The sequence below is a fragment of the Leopardus geoffroyi genome, chromosome D3 (genome assembly GCF_018350155.1).
Source record: "Leopardus geoffroyi isolate Oge1 chromosome D3, O.geoffroyi_Oge1_pat1.0, whole genome shotgun sequence".
NCBI classification, from domain to species: domain Eukaryota; kingdom Metazoa; phylum Chordata; class Mammalia; order Carnivora; family Felidae; genus Leopardus; species Leopardus geoffroyi.
The window spans coordinates 53,697,860-53,714,615 of record NC_059339.1 but is presented as its reverse complement, the minus strand read 5'-3'; the positions used below and the strand labels follow the sequence as shown (position 1 = coordinate 53,714,615).

Genomic DNA, 16,756 nt, shown 5'->3' with positions numbered 1-16,756 from the left:
ATGACCTGAGCGGAGGCTGGACGCTTAACCGACTGAGACACCCAGGCCCCCCATGTCCTTATTTTCTCAATGCTTCTGTTGTATACATCTCACATGTCACTGTCTCTTGCACTCGCTGTAGTTCACATTACTTGCTGAATCTCAGCAGCACCAGGCAGTTGTCAAGCAGTCTCTTTTGAAAATTAGTCTGTCCCAGCGAGTATGCGACAGGCATGGATTTTATCTCCGGCAGCATCTGTGTTTATCATCCTCCTTGTTTGCTGCAGTCTTCTCTCTCCCTCCCTTACGCCCCTGCTGTTTTTGTTTAAGAGTAGCCACGTGACCCTGCAGAATCGCAAACCCACCCCCCCACCCCGCCCCCCAACCGGTGGCATTGTCAGTCTGTTGCTAACCCAGAGTGTTCTTTTCTGCGCCAGGTCAGGGAAGAGTGCCGGCTCCTGAACGCCCCTCCTGTTCCACCCCGAAGCGCAAAGCCTTTGTCCACAAGCCCCTCCGTCCCTCCTCGTGCAGCCAAGCCAGCGCGGCAGCAGACTCGCTCTCCCAGCCCCACCTTGTCCTACTATTCTTCAGGGCTGCACGACATGTAAGTCTCCATGCCAGGGCTCACCTCCGCATGTGTCTTATTGTCAGCCAGCTCACCGGGTCCTGAGAACGGTTTCCGGGTGGCCGTAACCTAGGCAGGAGGTGGGAGAGGAAATGTTCCTTAAAAACCAAAGAATTTCACTGGAAGAGCATGATGGGGCCCCTGTTGGTTTCAAGTTAGGATGGAAGGAGGAGCCAGGGTCCTAGGAAGAAAAGAAACCGCAGCCTACGTGAGAAATGGAGCATAAAGGCCAACTGGATTCTCTTAGACACGAGCTGTGGAGGACTGCCAGTTCTCACAAAGCGGCATCTCGTTCTTTCTGCTCCGACTTCTGCACAAGGAGACAGACAGCACCTTCTACCGGGACCTAGACTTGAAAGGGTCCTATTGGCTCTCTACTCTGCCTTTCCCTTCTTGGCCATCACGGTCTGGTAGCCATTGACTTCTATCTGGACCCTTCTGGTGCTGGGAGCTCCTTCTTCTGCAGGACAACTCATTCCATTGTTGGCAAATGCCAATAATTTTTTCCATAATCTTTCATTACATCCAGTTGTCATCTGTCTCCACGTAACTTTCAACTGTTTCTTATGTCTAGAAACACAAAAATAGATCCTCCCTGCTTCTCTTTGTCAGCCTGTGAATAATTTGAAGTCAGATGTAAGTCTTCTCTTCTCCAAAAGGGGCTGCCTCAGTTCCACCAGTTATTTCCCCTGACATCGCTGCCTGGTCCCTCGTCAGCCTGGTCACCCACCTCTGAACACACTCTGGCTTCACTGACACTTAAAATCAGGCCCCAGAGCTGAACGCACGACTCCACATAATGGTCTTCACAGTTAAAAATAGCTCTCTTTTACAGGTATTTTTAATTCTCTGGACATTTAAATCCTTACGCCAGTTTTAGTCAGTTATATAGAAACCAAGGCAAGCATTGTGTTTGAAGCATTTCTTCTTACCTCAGACTTTTGGATGGGAATAGAGACATAGGTGGTAGTGATGTAGTGTTGTCCCATAGCACAAGGATGACAGGCATGAGGCACCCATTTTCTACCCTCATCCCACCCTTCCCCACCACACACATTAGTAATGAGTGACACTGCCTGTTGGTGATAAGCCTAAACCTGGCCCAAGAATGTGTCTCCTCATAAAGATCCAGGCACCCCCTAACAATGATTTTCTTGTTAGTTTAAAAAGCATATATATTTTTTCCATCTCCACTAGAGCACGTTAAATCATTATAATTCATATCCGTAATTACCATTGCATTTTAGTAACGTAAAGATTTTTTTTTTAACCCAGTGAAGTTAGCAGGTACTTCATCGAATTCATGATAAGAAATCCTAGATTTTTCTTCCTACCTCTGTTTTTTCTACTCAGAAGTGACATCTGTGGGATAAAGATGGGCTTGGTAGTTGGCTTTTAGGTTACTCACTGCCCTTTCTGTGTTTGCTTTTAAGCAGCGTTCCTAAAAGTGACACCGGTCCTTCTGAGAGTGCTCCCGTGTCCTGCTATCCCTGTAACCGAGCGAAAGCCGATTCCGTGGACCCCAAGTCCCCGACGGGCAGTCCTTCTGCTGAAACCCTCTCCTCCAGGCTCTCGTGGCCCAACCACTATTCGGGAGCGTCGGAGAGCCAGAGCAGGGGGGACTTCCTGCCGGGGCCAAGCAGGAGTTACAGTTACCCCAGACAGAAGACACCAGGCACACCAAAGAGAAACTGCCCAGCACCCTTTGATTTTGACGGCCATGAGCTCTCGGCCAGCCCCCCCGGCTCGGTCACTTCAGAATTCAGTGGCGGCGTCTCTGCCTGTCCCAAGTCAGCCAGCTACTCTGTGGAGAGCACAGATGCGAAAACGCTGGCCGCGGACACAAGCAAGCAGAGTATCTCGTGCCCTGCCTTACCCCCCAGGGCCCCAAAACCGGTGGAAGAGAAAGCCGCCTCGGACACTTCTCCTTTGCCTCTGAAAATTGATGGTGCTGAGGAAGACCCCAAGTCCGGGTCACCGGACCTCTCCGAGGACCAGTACTTTGTTAAAAAGGGCATGCAGGACATCTTCTCCGTCTCCTACCCTTTCTCGTCTCCGCTTCACCTCCAGCTGGCCCCCAGGTCCTGTGGCGATGGCTCCCCGTGGCAGCCACCCGCTGACCTGTCGGGACTCTCTATAGAGGAAGTGTCCAAGTCGTTACGGTTTATTGGTTTGTCTGAAGATGTCATATCGTTCTTTGTTAGCGAAAAGATCGACGGGAATTTGCTCGTTCAGCTAACGGAAGAAATCCTCTCGGAGGATTTCAAATTGAGCAAACTGCAGGTGAAGAAAATAATGCAATTCATTAATGGCTGGAGGCCCAAAATATAGCCAAACAACCCCAGCTAGCATTGGACGAAACTGATGTACGTGTGTGCCAGAGGGGGTGCGCTGGGACACAATTCCATGTTTTTTGCACTAAAAACCTTCTCTGTAAATAGGGATAAGAGACACTCCTACTATGCAGATTACGTTTTTGAATGGTGAACAGGCTATTTTGTACATCAATAAAAATGCTGTACAGAACACTTAGAGGTGTGCCTTGTACATCACTCAACACTCAACAGCTGCTAAAAGACAAAAGGCATGTTCAGAGAGAGAATTCTTACCCAAGTAGGTTTATGCGAGAAGGTATGGTATTTATTACAAAATAGCCAAAGCTGAAAAAAAAACATAAGAATCAAAAAACAAAAACAAAAACAAACAACACTTTGGAACAACAGTTCTCTCCTTTGGGAAAATCGACTTTAGACAATTAACTATTCTGTGCTCTGTCGTTTGGATTGCTCAGTGCTAATTGTTTTACTCTTGTGCCTGAAAATGTTAGTGATATGAAATGACACTTTACTGTTTGTTATATGCTCGGTGGGGATCTTTTCATCAAAAGGCATTTTCCAAAAGTCATGTGTTGATAGAAGGTGTATGACGTCCTTAGAAATAATACAAATTATGACCACAATAATTTATCTGGAACTGCTGCTAATTTTCTCGAGCAGTGGAAGAAAAGAGCAGAAACGTATACATATATGTGTATAGATGTATACACAATGCAAACATGTTTTAAACATCATTATTAGTCTGATGTTTTAGATAACATCTGTTCACTTTCAAATATCGATTGAGGTTTGGGGCCATTAATTAGGTTGCCTCTTAGGAAGAGTGGGCAGAATGATTCCAAAGATTCTCAGAACCCTTTCCCTTGACGCTCAGTCTTACTGGTCTTCATCACTGAAAGCTTAGAGGAAATCAGTAGAGTGTCTGTATTGAAGAATTAAATTTGATTGTAAGCCCATGTGGGGTAGTTTGCATATAATACTCGCATGCTGGTGTCTGGGGAAACGACAGTGTCTTGTCAAAGGATTATTTGTCTCCTGTTTGAGGGTCTTATATTCCTGGTGTCCAACAGCGAGAGGTCTGAAAAGCATTTCTCAGAGCGTGTTAGGTGGTCTCAACGTGCTTTGTGCTTCACCAGAGCTCAGAAATCAGACATACGATCTTCTGTTATTGTGCGTGCTAGATATGTTGAGTAATTTTTTAAAGTATCAGTAAGTACTTGTTTAGTTCGTAAGCCTCTTCTTTCCTCTCTTCCAAAGAAAATGTATTATTACCATACTTTTATTATTGAGAATTCCAGGACATGATTCTGACAGGTTTTGCCAAATGTGATTAGATATTCCAAACTATAATGTCCTCGTCATCATTCTTGACTTTTTGAAGGAATGTATATCTTAGGAAAGCTAGAGTTCTCCGAGCAAGCCGTCAGCCATAGCCCCGTCTCCCCCCACATCTGATTCTGGATGTGCAGACATCTGTGACTGAGGTCAGCCAACCAGGTGCCAACATGACTTCAGGGTTGGCTTCTTGTTATCTATTCATCCCACTGACCAACATAAGTAAACAAATGTAAAGACAAGACCCACAATAAGGCAACATGCAAGATGGCTTTATTTCTTGACGTTAAAGATGCTTAATCCATCTCGTGGTATAGAATTGAGGTGAATTGATGCGTCTTCTCGTTTGCCATCATAAATCTTCTCTCTTTTTTTTTTTTTAAAAGGGGCATTTTTTCCCCCTTAACATTTCTCCCAAAATGTAAATACTCTGGGTAGAATGACCCCATAAGGAGAGTATCTTGTAAAATTCATCATACTGGAGCGCCCCTCCAGGAGTAACTGAAATATTTATTACAAAGGAGTTTCTGGTACCGCACTCACATGACAAGAGACCCTCAGTGACTTTGCCGGTTAGAAAACATCGTTCTGTATAAGCCACCACTTCCGTAGCAACATTAACCTCTCAGAAACTTCCTTGAAAATAAAAACAGACAGGATGCAGTTGAAAAGCTGCATTTTTTTTCTTTAACAAATCCTCACGGAATCTGCTTTTAAACGCCTGACCCCTGGACACAATTCTCAAATGTAGGCAGGAGGAACCGACTGGCTTTGGGTTTACTATGAAGGTTGCCCCACATACACAAATGACCCCTTTTATGTTTCTCTTTTTGTTTTTTCTTTTGCAAGAACCTGACACAAATAGTTTCTGCATTCTGTCTTGGCGTATTTATATCGAGTTTATATTGGTGGCAATGTAGAGACTGCTTGGAGACAGGCACTGTGGCCCTTGGGTCACGTATTCAGATTTGTTGAACACCTCTTATTGCCAGGAACCATGCTGTGTGACTCGACAATACTAAAAAAAAAAAAAAAAAAAAAGACGTGGTTTGTGCCCTCTTGGAGCTCCTAATGTTTATATTTAAAATCACAGTTGCTGAGACTACATATGTGTGACGAAAAGAGACATGAAATCTTCTGGGCAGTTGGATGTATGGAGAGTTAAGTGTGTTATGTCTTGAAAGAATCCACAGATGGAAGAAATGGCAGTCTCCATTAAAGGGATAAAAAATAAACACCATGAGACCATTAAAACTTGGAATATGTTGGAGGCAGAAAGTATCTCGGACTACCACTGGCTAGTGTTCTCTTTTACTGATTGGGAACATTTTTAACTCTAATATCTTCTGGCCTCTCTAAAGGCACAAATAAAGGTCGCTGCCATTACTGAGCTGAACCCTTGTCTGTAGAGGACCTCGGCACCCTGACTAGATGAGGCATGCACTGCTAGAGAGAATCATGGCCAGAAAGGCAGTGTGGGAATAGGGTGGAACCGACCTTTCCCTTCTGAGAGCTGCAGTTTTGCAGTGAAAAAACGATGCATAGAGTTCCCCAGATGCAGAATCTTTTCTAACCACCCAAGTCAAGATTGAATACATCTTCTAGCAGGTTTCCTGCCATCAGGGCAGTAACCATGGGGCTTAGGGGAAAGTGCCTGTCTAAACAGGACCCTGTTTGGGGTTTACATTCATGGCCCCCATCAAAAAAGAAAATCAGCAATAAGCCAAATCAAGCAGCTAAAATGTAAAAGTATGGACCTAACTCATGCTGGAAGGGAGAACTCACACCCTCCCAGACCGATTCTTTCTCAGAATCTTGTAAACGCCAGCACATTCTCTCTCTTTTAAGTTGAGCTGCTCAACTTTATGAACTGTGAAATTTACATTTATACTCTTTCAACCCACATATACCATTCAAGTTTATGAAGTTGCAGCAAGCCGCCCATTCGACTGAATTGCAGTGTTTATTCTTGTCTCATGGAGAAATAAAACAATCTTACGGGAAACTGTTATGACAATCCATTCCAACTGTTTTCAGACACACACATAAACACCCTCTGCTCACATTCCAGAACCACCTGCACATCATCCCTACAACTCCTTGAGAAGTTCAGGGGGTGGCTGTGGATGGATAGAGGGTCCATTTTCCAAACACTGTGTAACAAGTCACTACGCGTCATGCTTAAAGAGTATGAAGTTAACATTTTGAATCACAAACTGGAAAACAAAACAGTTCTCCAAAGTACCTCGTGAACCATTCAAAGGAAATTTTTGCGTCATCCACCAGAAAAGCTAAATCTGCTGTTGGATACGTCAATTCCCACTCTTTTTCTAGTAATACAAAGGCAACTGGCTGCTAGGGCAGGAAGTGTAGAACACCCAAAGTGTAAACGACGAGAAGGAGGATTTTTGCCCTAGGGGGCTGTAAAACTGTGTGTGGAATTCTCACAGCGGCTTCTTGTCCCATCGCCGTTTAGTCTTTGAAACTGGGTGTTTTAAAATTGATCTCATGGTGGAAACCAGAAGCAAGGGGTAAATGTGATTTCAGTTAAAACTATGTACAAATATCTTCTGTAATTTTGCTGCTCTAATTTTTAGGCTATGAATTTTGTAATGAGCTGATCAGATTACAAATTTCCTTTGTTTACAATCTCATATAGTAGGGGCTCAGATCATTTCTTAGCTATCAATCTCTTCTCCCATTTTCATACGAAGTTCCATTTAAAACATTGTTGAAACTAAGCCTAAAAATTAAACTCAATTAATTAAAAATGGGGGAGTTTTCCTTGATTTAAATGGAAATGGTATATTCTTTTCAAAGAATTTTGTAACCACCTTTATAGCTTCTTTGCTTGGAAAACCGAGGGGGTTAACTACCAGTTAACAGTTGTATTACTTTCCAGAGCATTATCTAACGGGCCCAATGTGTACCTCAAGATAAACATGGTATGTTATGTCTAAAAAAATTCATGGTTGATTTAAATGGTTCTGAAATGTCTATAAATAAAGAAAATTTAAAAGTTGCTCTTCGTGCAGTCCCTCAGTGAGTCGGACCTAGAGCATAGTTTTCTAGAACTCTGTTCCCCATCCTCATGGAGATGAGAACGCGCGTCTGAAGGGATTCTTAATGCTGCAAGCCCATTCCGTACTAAGAGGCGGAAAGCAATGGCTATTGTACAAAGAAGCTGGGAACCAGGTCACCTGATGGCATTCAGAGAAAATCCAGTACCTGTGTGGTCAGAAGTTAGAACAAAAGACAATTCATTTATATAATGAACTGGTGAGGTTTACAAAAACAAAAACAAAAAACAAAAAACACCTCGTGTTTGGGGAAAAGAAACAATACAGATTCCTCTCTACACAGTTTAATTTATATAATTACAATCAGCATTAAGAGCAGAAATGGGTGTGCAAGAGAAAGTCATGAGCATTCAGCTCACTGTGGCACCCACCAGTGAGTTTTACAGAGAAGTTGGCAAGTGGCAAATGGAGGTTGCTTAAGAGAGCTTCTGTTTTACTCAAAATAGCATGCAGCAGCTTCAGACCACTTTATTGTGAGATTCTGGGGGAGAATCAAAGGGCTGGCAGGACAATGGGAACCCACATCCTCCGCCCTGACTAGACCTCCCCAGCTTCACAATCACGGAAACGTCTTCCTGTCTTCCTTCGCTAGACAAAGCATTGCCAAACCATCTTCTACTTAAGCCTTCAACCCTTCTATCCTGTTTCACAGGGATAGAACTTGTAACTAAATCTACAGGTGGCCACTTTCCTGGATTTCCAGGATATGCTCTGGAAGAACTTACAGAATTGAACCTGCACGATGGGTTGGCTAAAGCATCCAAGTATCTAGCTCAAGGTCCTAAGAGTGCTTAATCCGATACACGCTAGGACATTGACTTTTCCAAACTGAAAATTGCAAAGTAAATTTGAGTTCAGATATAAGTTGGGTTAAAGTCAAATATCCTGAGGTTAGAAAAAGCCAAATCACTGAAAAGAATGATTAAGCACTGGATAAATTCTTGTTTCACTGAAATGAGTTTTTCCTTAAGAATCACCCTCCATGGGCGCCTGGGTGGCGCAGTCGGTTAAGCGTCCGACTTCAGCCAGGTCACGATCTCGCGGTCCGTGAGTTCGAGCCCCGCGTCAGGCTCTGGGCTGATGGCTCAGAGCCTGGAGCCTGTTTCCGATTCTGTGTCTCCCTCTCTCTCTGCCCCTCCCCCGTTCATGCTCTGTCTCTCTCTGTCCCAAAAATAAATAAACGTTGAAAAAAAAAAATTTAAAAAAAAAAGAATCACCCTCCAGCTCCTTACTTAGCTAACTCATACACTTACTTCTGGATTTATCCAGAGATCAGGACCTGCACTGAAGTTGGACATTTAACCAACTGAGCCACCCAGGTGCCCCATAATAATATTTAATTTTTTCCTAGGGGGCACCTGGCTGGCTCAGTTGGTACAGCCTACAACTCTTATTTATTTATTTTTTTAATGTTTTTATTTTTGAGAGAGACAGAGCGTGAGTGGGGGAGGGGCAGAGAGAGAGGGAGACACAGAATCCGAAGCAGGCTCCAGGCTCGGGGCTGTCAGCACAGAGCCTGATGCGGGGCTCCAACCCATGAACCATGAGACCTGACCTGAGCTGAATTCGGACGCTCAATTGACTGAGCCACATAGGTGCCCCAAGAGCATACAACTCTTGATCTCAGAGTCGTGAGTTGGAGCCCCATGTTGGGCATAGAGATTACTTTTTAAAAGTTAATTTTTTTCAGCGCATAGAGTTTCTTTTCCTGGTCCTCCAACTTTGTCTTCTAAGATCTTCAACCCATGCTACCCAGTCAGTGCTGGCTGGAAATCAAGAGAAATCTCTCCTGCTTATAAAATGGAGGCTCTGAGCATACCTCCCGCTCTTTGATCAAAAAGTATGACTCAGCAGAGATAGTGAGACAGATAGAAGATTTAAAAATGTAAACAACTTGGGGCGCCTGGGTGGTGCAGTCGGTTGGGCGTCCGACTTCAGCCAGGTCACGATCTCGCGGTCCGTGAGTTCGAGCCCCGCGTCGGGCTCTGGGCTGATGGCTCGGAGCCTGGAGCCTGTTTCCGATTCTGTGTCTCCCTCTCTCTCTGCCCCTCCCCCGTTCATGCTCTGTCTCTCTCTGTCCCAAAAATAAATAAACGTTGGAAAAAAAAAAAAAATGTAAACAACTTACACATAGCACACATACCTTCTATGGTACTGTATCCAGCCAGGCCAGTTCCTCTGGGACACCAGAGTGGAGAAGCAACTGTAGTACTATATATGACCGCAGGGTGTCGGGCTTTTCCAACCAGCTAATGGCTACACAAGGATTACTCCAGTCAACTGGGATGGAGTACAACGGTGAAGCAAGGATTAGTACAGAGTAAAACATAAGTCCAATCATATTGGTGGCCTCATCCCCTCATTCAATTTTCCACTTTCCTTATCCAAGTACATTGGAATCCTGAAGTCATGGAAGCAGAAAGAAGTGGCTCAAAAAAGATAAGGAATTTGAAAATGGAGCACTGTGCTTTTTCCAAGCCATATGTAGGGAAGGAAAAATTCTTCCTCTACCCGTCAAATTCTTCCAGCTGGACTAAGAGTTAATTTAACAGATTAACAGAAGAAAGAACCAGAGTTTTCTTTTGTGTGCCCAGAGGCCCAGTAATGAGATTGAGACCTAAAGAAATGACCAAAGCAGGCAGTTTTTTATTTTATACTTTTTAGATAAAGAGACAACCTGTGAGGAATCAATTAACTTTGGGAGCTTCAGTTAGTAAGAAATTCTGAACAGAATTTGGGCTGGGGCAGTAAATTAGTAAAAAGTTAACAAAGGTTTTTCAAACAGCCTTCTTGGGTCTAAATTTCCCATCTCTGATAATAAGGATGTGTCTTTATCTCCTGGGACAGGGAGGTATATTTCACATGGGAGGTTTATTTCCTGCTTTCAGGGGGACAGAAGAGGGTCTGAGTATCCTTTTGCAGGGGCTATCTCTTAAGGAACTTTTATTTAAAATAATCAGGATGCTGGAAACCAATTTGACAATAAATTTCATATATTGAAAAAATAAAATAAAATAAAATAATCAGGATGCTAAAGTGGCCTTTAGGGGTGGCTTGTCCTTGGATCCTACACATATATCCACTGGGGAAGAGGTAGAGGAATTTTCAAAATGCAAAACTGGCCTATCAGTTGCCTTGTTTCTTCTTGGTTCTGAGTCTCTGGAATTTTGAAAGTGAATGATGCTCTTGAGTTTTAAAAAAAAAAAAAAAAGCTGTACTTTATTTTTTTTTTTTATTCCATTGGTTGGTTGTAAGCAACAAAACCCTCAACCAGAAACAAAATCTCTCAAGTACCATTAATTACACTAAAGCTGACTTCCAAGTTAGGATTGAAAAAGTTCATCTCCTTCAGGCCTCCTTTGCTCTTTTTTTTTTTTTTTTTTTAATATTTATGTTTGAAGGAGAGAGAGAGACAGAGACAGAGCATGAGCAGGGGAGGAGCAGAGAGAGAGGGAGACTCAGAATCCGAAGCAAGCTCCAGGCTCCGAGCTGTCAGCAGAGAGCCCCACACAGGGCTCAGACTCATCAATCGCGAGATCATGACCTGAGCTGACGTCAGACACTTAACTGAGCCACCTGGGTGCCCCTCCTTCACCTTAATAAAACCATGAACGTACCTATTTGATTCTGCAAGGAAGAACAAAGAAAAGATAAGCTTTAACAAAGAGAATGTCAAACTTCAGCTCTTGCATAAATAACTTTATGTTTCATTCTCTGTGCTTTTTACTACTTTCAGCAGTGCCATTTTTGACAAGGTAAAGGAAGTCTCTCAATTCAACTTTTAAGGAGATGAATTTACAATTCTGGTAAATTACTAATAATTTAAGTTTCTAATCCAAAGGAAACAAAAGACTAATTTGAAAAGATACATGCACCCCTATGTTTATTGCAGCATTATTCACAATAGCCAAGTTATGGAAGCAACCCAAGTGTCCAGTGAGAGATGAATGGGTAAAAAAAGAAATGGTACACACACACACACACACACACACACTGGAATATTACTCAGGCATAAAAAGGAATGAGATCTTGCCATTTGCAACAACATGGATGGACTTTTAGGATATGCTGAGTGAAATAAGTCAGAAAGAGAAAGACAAGTACCATAGGATTTCACTTATATGTGGAATCTCAAAAAACAAAATGAACAAGCACGAAAAAGTAGAAAGAGACCCACAAATAGAGAACAAACTGTGGGCTGTCAGAGGGGAGGGAGGTGGAAGGATGGGCAAAATGGGTGAAGGAGAGTGGGAGATACAGGCTTCCAGTTATGGAACAAATAAGTCACAGGGATGAGAACAGCATAGGAAATACAGTCTATAGCATTGCAGTCGCGTGGTAGCTACCTTTGTGAGCACAGCATAACTTATCAAATCAGTAGGTTGTACACCTGAAACTAATGTAACATTGTACGTCAACTATACTTCAATAAAAAATAAAATAAAAATGAAAAAAAATTTAAAACAATTAAAATCATTTCAGTTTGAGTTTGAGTTGTCACCTTGAAACAGGATGATTGCCAAAGTTTTCACATAGCCAGACTTACCTGTTTGTGCCACATTTCAGTGACTGGAGATTAAGGGTCATGGGAAAATGGCATAGTTCTGGGAATTGGAGCACAGGTCACAGAAACACCGTTCTTCACATCGTAAGATGGTCAGCTCTCCTGGTTTCATGTTTCTTTTTGGGTTACTGCTGTCCTATACACAAAAGCTCTCTTTTGGTGTCTCATCTGTGTGAAGACTGTAGAATTGTACCAGTTCTTCATATAGGATTATCTGGCCCCTTCTAAAGTTGAAAATGTCTAGCAATATAAATTATCATTTTCCCATTGAAGCAAAGGCAATCTGGAGAGGTGATCTGACAAGATCTGTACTGATCTTGAGTCAGGATTACTCATGAACTCACACAAAATCTGAGTCCTGGACAGGACTTTAAAGACCCTCAAACACTGTCATGATTTATTTGTATGTGTAGAGATCTCCAGGGTAGAAGTTCCTGTTTCTACATTGCAAAACTTCCTGGTTCTTCCTTTTCTGCCTCCCTTTGCAACTTAAGTTGTCCACCCAATTTTATAGTATGTAAGTTATATCACTTTTTTCATTTTTTTAATGTTTATTAATTTTTGAGAGAGAGCACATAAAGGGGGGGAAGGGCAGAGAGAGAGGGAGACACAGAATCGGCTCTGCACTGAGAACGGAGAGCCCAGTGTGGGTCTTGAACTCCAGAGCTGTAAGATCATGACCTGAGCCATAGTCAGATACTTACCTAACCAACTGAGCCACCCAGGCACCCTTATATCACAATTTTTTTTTAATTTTTAAAAATGTTTTATTTATTCTTGAGAGAGAGAGCATGAGCGAGAAAGGGGCAGAGTGAGAGAGGGACACAGAATCCGAAGCAGGATTCAGGCTCTAAGCTGTCAACACAGAGCCCCATGTGGGGCTCGAACTCACAGGCCGTGAGATCATGACCTGAGCCAAAGTCAGACGCTCAACCGACTGAGCCACCCAGGCGCCCCCTATATCACAATTTTTTAAAAGCTCACCTATTCCTCCATGGAGATTAGTTGTGAATCGGGCCATTTTCTATTATACTCTTTCTCAGACCTCAGACTGTTCATTTTCTTTCTTAGTTTTCCTGGGATGAGAATAGCACATGACTTGTCACCGAGGCTTCAGCACTGTTCTACGCTAGTTATCTGTACATTTTGAAGAAGTGAGATTTCTCTATATTAATCCTCCTGGATGATAAGAAGACATGGGAATTATTTGTGCTGGCAGAAAGAAAAAGACAACGTGTAGAGATCCCACTATTCTAGTAACGTAAAGTACTGGGATCCAGGAATTGGTTAATCATTGATAGTTTGTTATTTGGAATGTTGAGATAACTCATTTATCTTTCACAGATAACTAACTATAAAAGAACAGTTTGAAATATGGAATGGGAAAATGAAGTACATATTCTTCTTATTCAGTTAACTATTAGGTATATCTCACCGGAATTAATGCTCGATGAAAAAAAAAAAAAAAAACGCTATTATTTAACCCTTGCCTCTCTGAGAGACATGTTGTTTCTTTCTACTGTTTGCCTCACCATGTTGCCAGGATTGGCCATTTTTAGAGCACTCATCTTCCATCCATTGGCTTTTGTCTCCTGACTATCACCCTGGTCATGGCTTGATTTTGGTGTAGGAAGATTATAAAGGGCAAGTGGGCAGTGGTTGCTGGAGATGAGGATTTGTTCAATTCCAGAAGCCATGTTCAATTCCAGAAGCCATGTTCCAGGCTGTGGATTAGCTCACTATCAGACTTGTTTATCTCTTGACCTAGCCCAGCCCCTCTCCTCACTGACCACTTACTCTTCACTGAAATAAAGGACCCCATCTACTCTATTTTCCCCCATCCTGGGTTTCTTCTCACACCTCTTTCCCTGGACCTTCTTAGATCTTTACCCAGATTTAGCCCAAATTTCACATTTCCCTGAATTCCTTGTATGTGTTCTCATTCTATCTCCAGTTACCTTGTTAGGGTGCTTTAAAACACTCTCTAACCTGATTTCATAAATGTATTCTTACAGCCAAAGAGATCCACTAGGCAAACAACACTGGAGAGACTGGATTGATCTCATAGGCAGACGGAAGAAGGGAGGACACCTGGTGTGGCATTGTATGCGTTCGTTAAGTGAAGCAATTTGGGGGAAGTGCCTACCATCATTCCTAGGCAGTGAAAATTTGCCTTTTCAAACTAGATGTATGAATGCTAAAGTTAGGCTTGAAATTGCTTTTACTATCATCAAAATATTTATTGACCAGCTCTCCACTCTTTGGCATGCTCTTAAAGAGACATTCCCAGTGCGTTTAGGGGTCCTAGGTTGACCAACACTCAGTTACTCTCCAGTTATTCACCCAGTCCTGGCTACTACACCCTACCTGCCCAGACCACAGGGTCACCTCCTGCTATTCATCGCCCCCTGGAGCTCTGGGCACCGCCTCTGGTTGGATAGTTGCTTCTGCAAACAGGTGTCACTTGAGATGTGCTCATAGGCATTTCCTGTCCTCCCTCCGTCCCTTCTCTCCCCAGCACCATTATAAGTGCGCTCACAGTACAAGCTGTTTCCTCAGCCTAAGTTACAGACACGCTTTCCTTATAATCCCAGGTGTCCAGGAGGTGCATACACATTCGCACACACCCACACACAGGCTACAGATGCATGTTCTCTCAAAGACTCACAATCTAAACCCCTAAGGAAATAGACCCAATAATGAATAACAGATCTCTTCATAACTGCACGCTTAGCTACCCAAATTCCCTGCAAAAGCTTGGAGATACCACCCATACAGTCATGATTGTATTCTTACACTTGCTCCCATCCTATATCCTGAAGGAAGGTTTATTTCTCTAGGGACAGTAATTGAACACCTTTGGGGTCAGCCAGTTGTGAATTTGCAGCAGGTATTTGTGCCTTATGATCAGTGTGACTATTGGCCTCATTTGCTTACCTACAAGATGGGAACAGGGACAGCTACCTCTTAGAGTGGTTATGGCAACTGAATGAGTTGATATATGTGATACCACTTAGTTCAAAGACTTAATTCTGCTTCAAAATAGAACTAAACCCTTTTAGAAATGAGAAGGTGGTGATAGGAATAACATTTTTCTTCTGGCCATCCATTTATTTAGTATGGGTGTTTTGAGCATGTATTAAGTTTTCAGTACAGACCTGAGTGCTAGAGTTGCTCTAGTGAACAAGACACATTTTCTGTCTATAAGTTGATGGTTTACAGTTAGCACAGTAGTCAAATCTTTGATTCAGTACTTAATGTGTTCCATTCACTGGAACTTCGGAAGTCATCTCATTAAATTTAAACAGAAGCAAGAAGAGGTATTTCCCATTTTTATAGATGAAGAAACTGAGTTTAAAAGGGTAACTTACCCCGGGTGCAGGTGGCTCCTTCCGTTAAGCATCCAACTCTTGATTTTGGCTCAGGTATGATCTCACAGTCATGGGATGGAGCCCCATCACTAGGCTCTGTGCTCAGAGCATGGAGTTTACTTGGGTTTCTCTCTCCCTCTTTCTCTGTCCCTCCTCCCTCAAAATAAATGAACATTAGAAAAAAAATAGACACATGCCAACTGACTCTGTCTCTGTCTCTCTTTTTTTAATGTTTATTTGTTTTTGAGAGAGACAGCAGCTCAGGCAAGCAGGGGAGGTGCAGAGAAGACAGGGGAACAGAGGATCCGAAGCAGGATCTGCGCTGACAGTGAAGAGCTGGACATGGGACTCGAACTCACAAACTACCATATCATGACTCGAGCTGAAGTTGGAAGCTTAACCGACTGAGCCACACAGGTACCCCCAACTCTGTGTCTTTTTAATCAGGAAATGTATTTCCCAGAAGCTCCACTCCATAGATTTCCACTTGGCTAAAACCAGGTCACGTAACCACCCTAAGTGCAAGGTTAACATGAGCGAGTATATCTAACCCTGAACTACTCAGGGCTCTCTGAGTAAGGGAGAAGAGACTAGACCTTGGATAAGCAGCCTGCAGCATCTGCCTAGGCACTTGGGCAATACATACTCATTGTCCCAGAGCCCGCTGAAGGAATGCAGTCCATCCTGCTGGAGGTATTTTTGATACACGAGTCAGAAGCTGAGGACAGAACTCAGCTCTAGAACAAGTTCGACCCTTACCTCTCCAGGATCACATCCTGATTCTTGCTTGTATTTGTTGTGTCAAGCCCATCAAAATTTTGTGAGAAATGCTGCGTATCATATTTCATCTCCTGGAAATACCTAATGCATATTAGCATATTAAAGGCTCTGAGAAATTTTCAAGAAAAACTTGTTTGACTCTAACCCCAAGTTTCTCCAACATTCTCCAGACCAGGCTTTGGAAATGCTGATCTGGGCCAGTACCTTGAGGTCATCCAGTTTAGTTCTTCTTGGCCATGTGGTTCGCTAAGAATTAAGCGGTTAGCAGGGAATAAGAAGAACGGGATTTCCACCCCACAGGGTACTCAGTCTGACCCTAGGTTCCTGAGCACACTCCTGGGCCTCAAGCTTGCAAGTGCCCTGCGCTCGGGCTAATGCTTTGCCGATTGCTGTCTTGAAATTAATTTCTGAACAGGGGTTTCATGTTTTCATTTTGTCCTGAGCCTGGGAAATTACATACGTGACTCAGGCAAACAGGGTACAGATCAGATATATATGATTTGTATTTTCAACATTTTCCTATTTCAGAAGAAGCAGTTGCCTGCGAGTTTAAATAGGTTTGCCCTTCTTACTGACATACGTAAGCATATATGAAATCATGCTAAAACATTAGAAGTGTTCTCTCATTCCTCTCATTCCGAGATAAAAGTCTCATTCCTGACTTTTATCAAGGGGGTTATGTCAAG

At 42.9% G+C, this 16,756-nt stretch overlaps 1 protein-coding gene and 1 long non-coding RNA gene across 6 annotated transcripts in view; one reads left to right on the top strand and one right to left on the bottom strand.

Annotated features, from left to right (window-relative positions):
• Positions 1–7,297, top strand: part of GAREM1 (GRB2 associated regulator of MAPK1 subtype 1) — a 205,870-nt gene extending 198,573 nt beyond the window's left edge. For 3 of the 4 annotated variants that reach the window (XM_045458959.1, XM_045458961.1, XM_045458962.1), the window contains 2 exons: positions 417–583; positions 2,038–7,297. In XM_045458959.1, coding sequence (XP_045314915.1) covers positions 417–583; positions 2,038–2,935 — 1,065 coding nt within the window. In that variant the 3' untranslated portion in view covers positions 2,936–7,297. The remainder of the gene's footprint in view (positions 1–416; positions 584–2,037) is intronic. The other variant, XM_045458960.1, reaches the window with a different exon arrangement.
• On the bottom strand, positions 544–14,043 carry LOC123588279. Of its 2 annotated transcripts, none has more exons than XR_006707788.1 (3): positions 12,904–14,043; positions 9,499–9,756; positions 544–673 (listed from the first exon to the last, which is right to left on the bottom strand). It is a non-coding gene; the product is annotated as an uncharacterized LOC123588279 (long non-coding RNA). The 2 variants fall into 2 exon arrangements; XR_006707787.1 differs by lacking the exon at positions 544–673 and adding an exon at positions 7,122–7,503.
• Between the last annotated feature and the right edge of the window lie 2,713 nt (positions 14,044–16,756).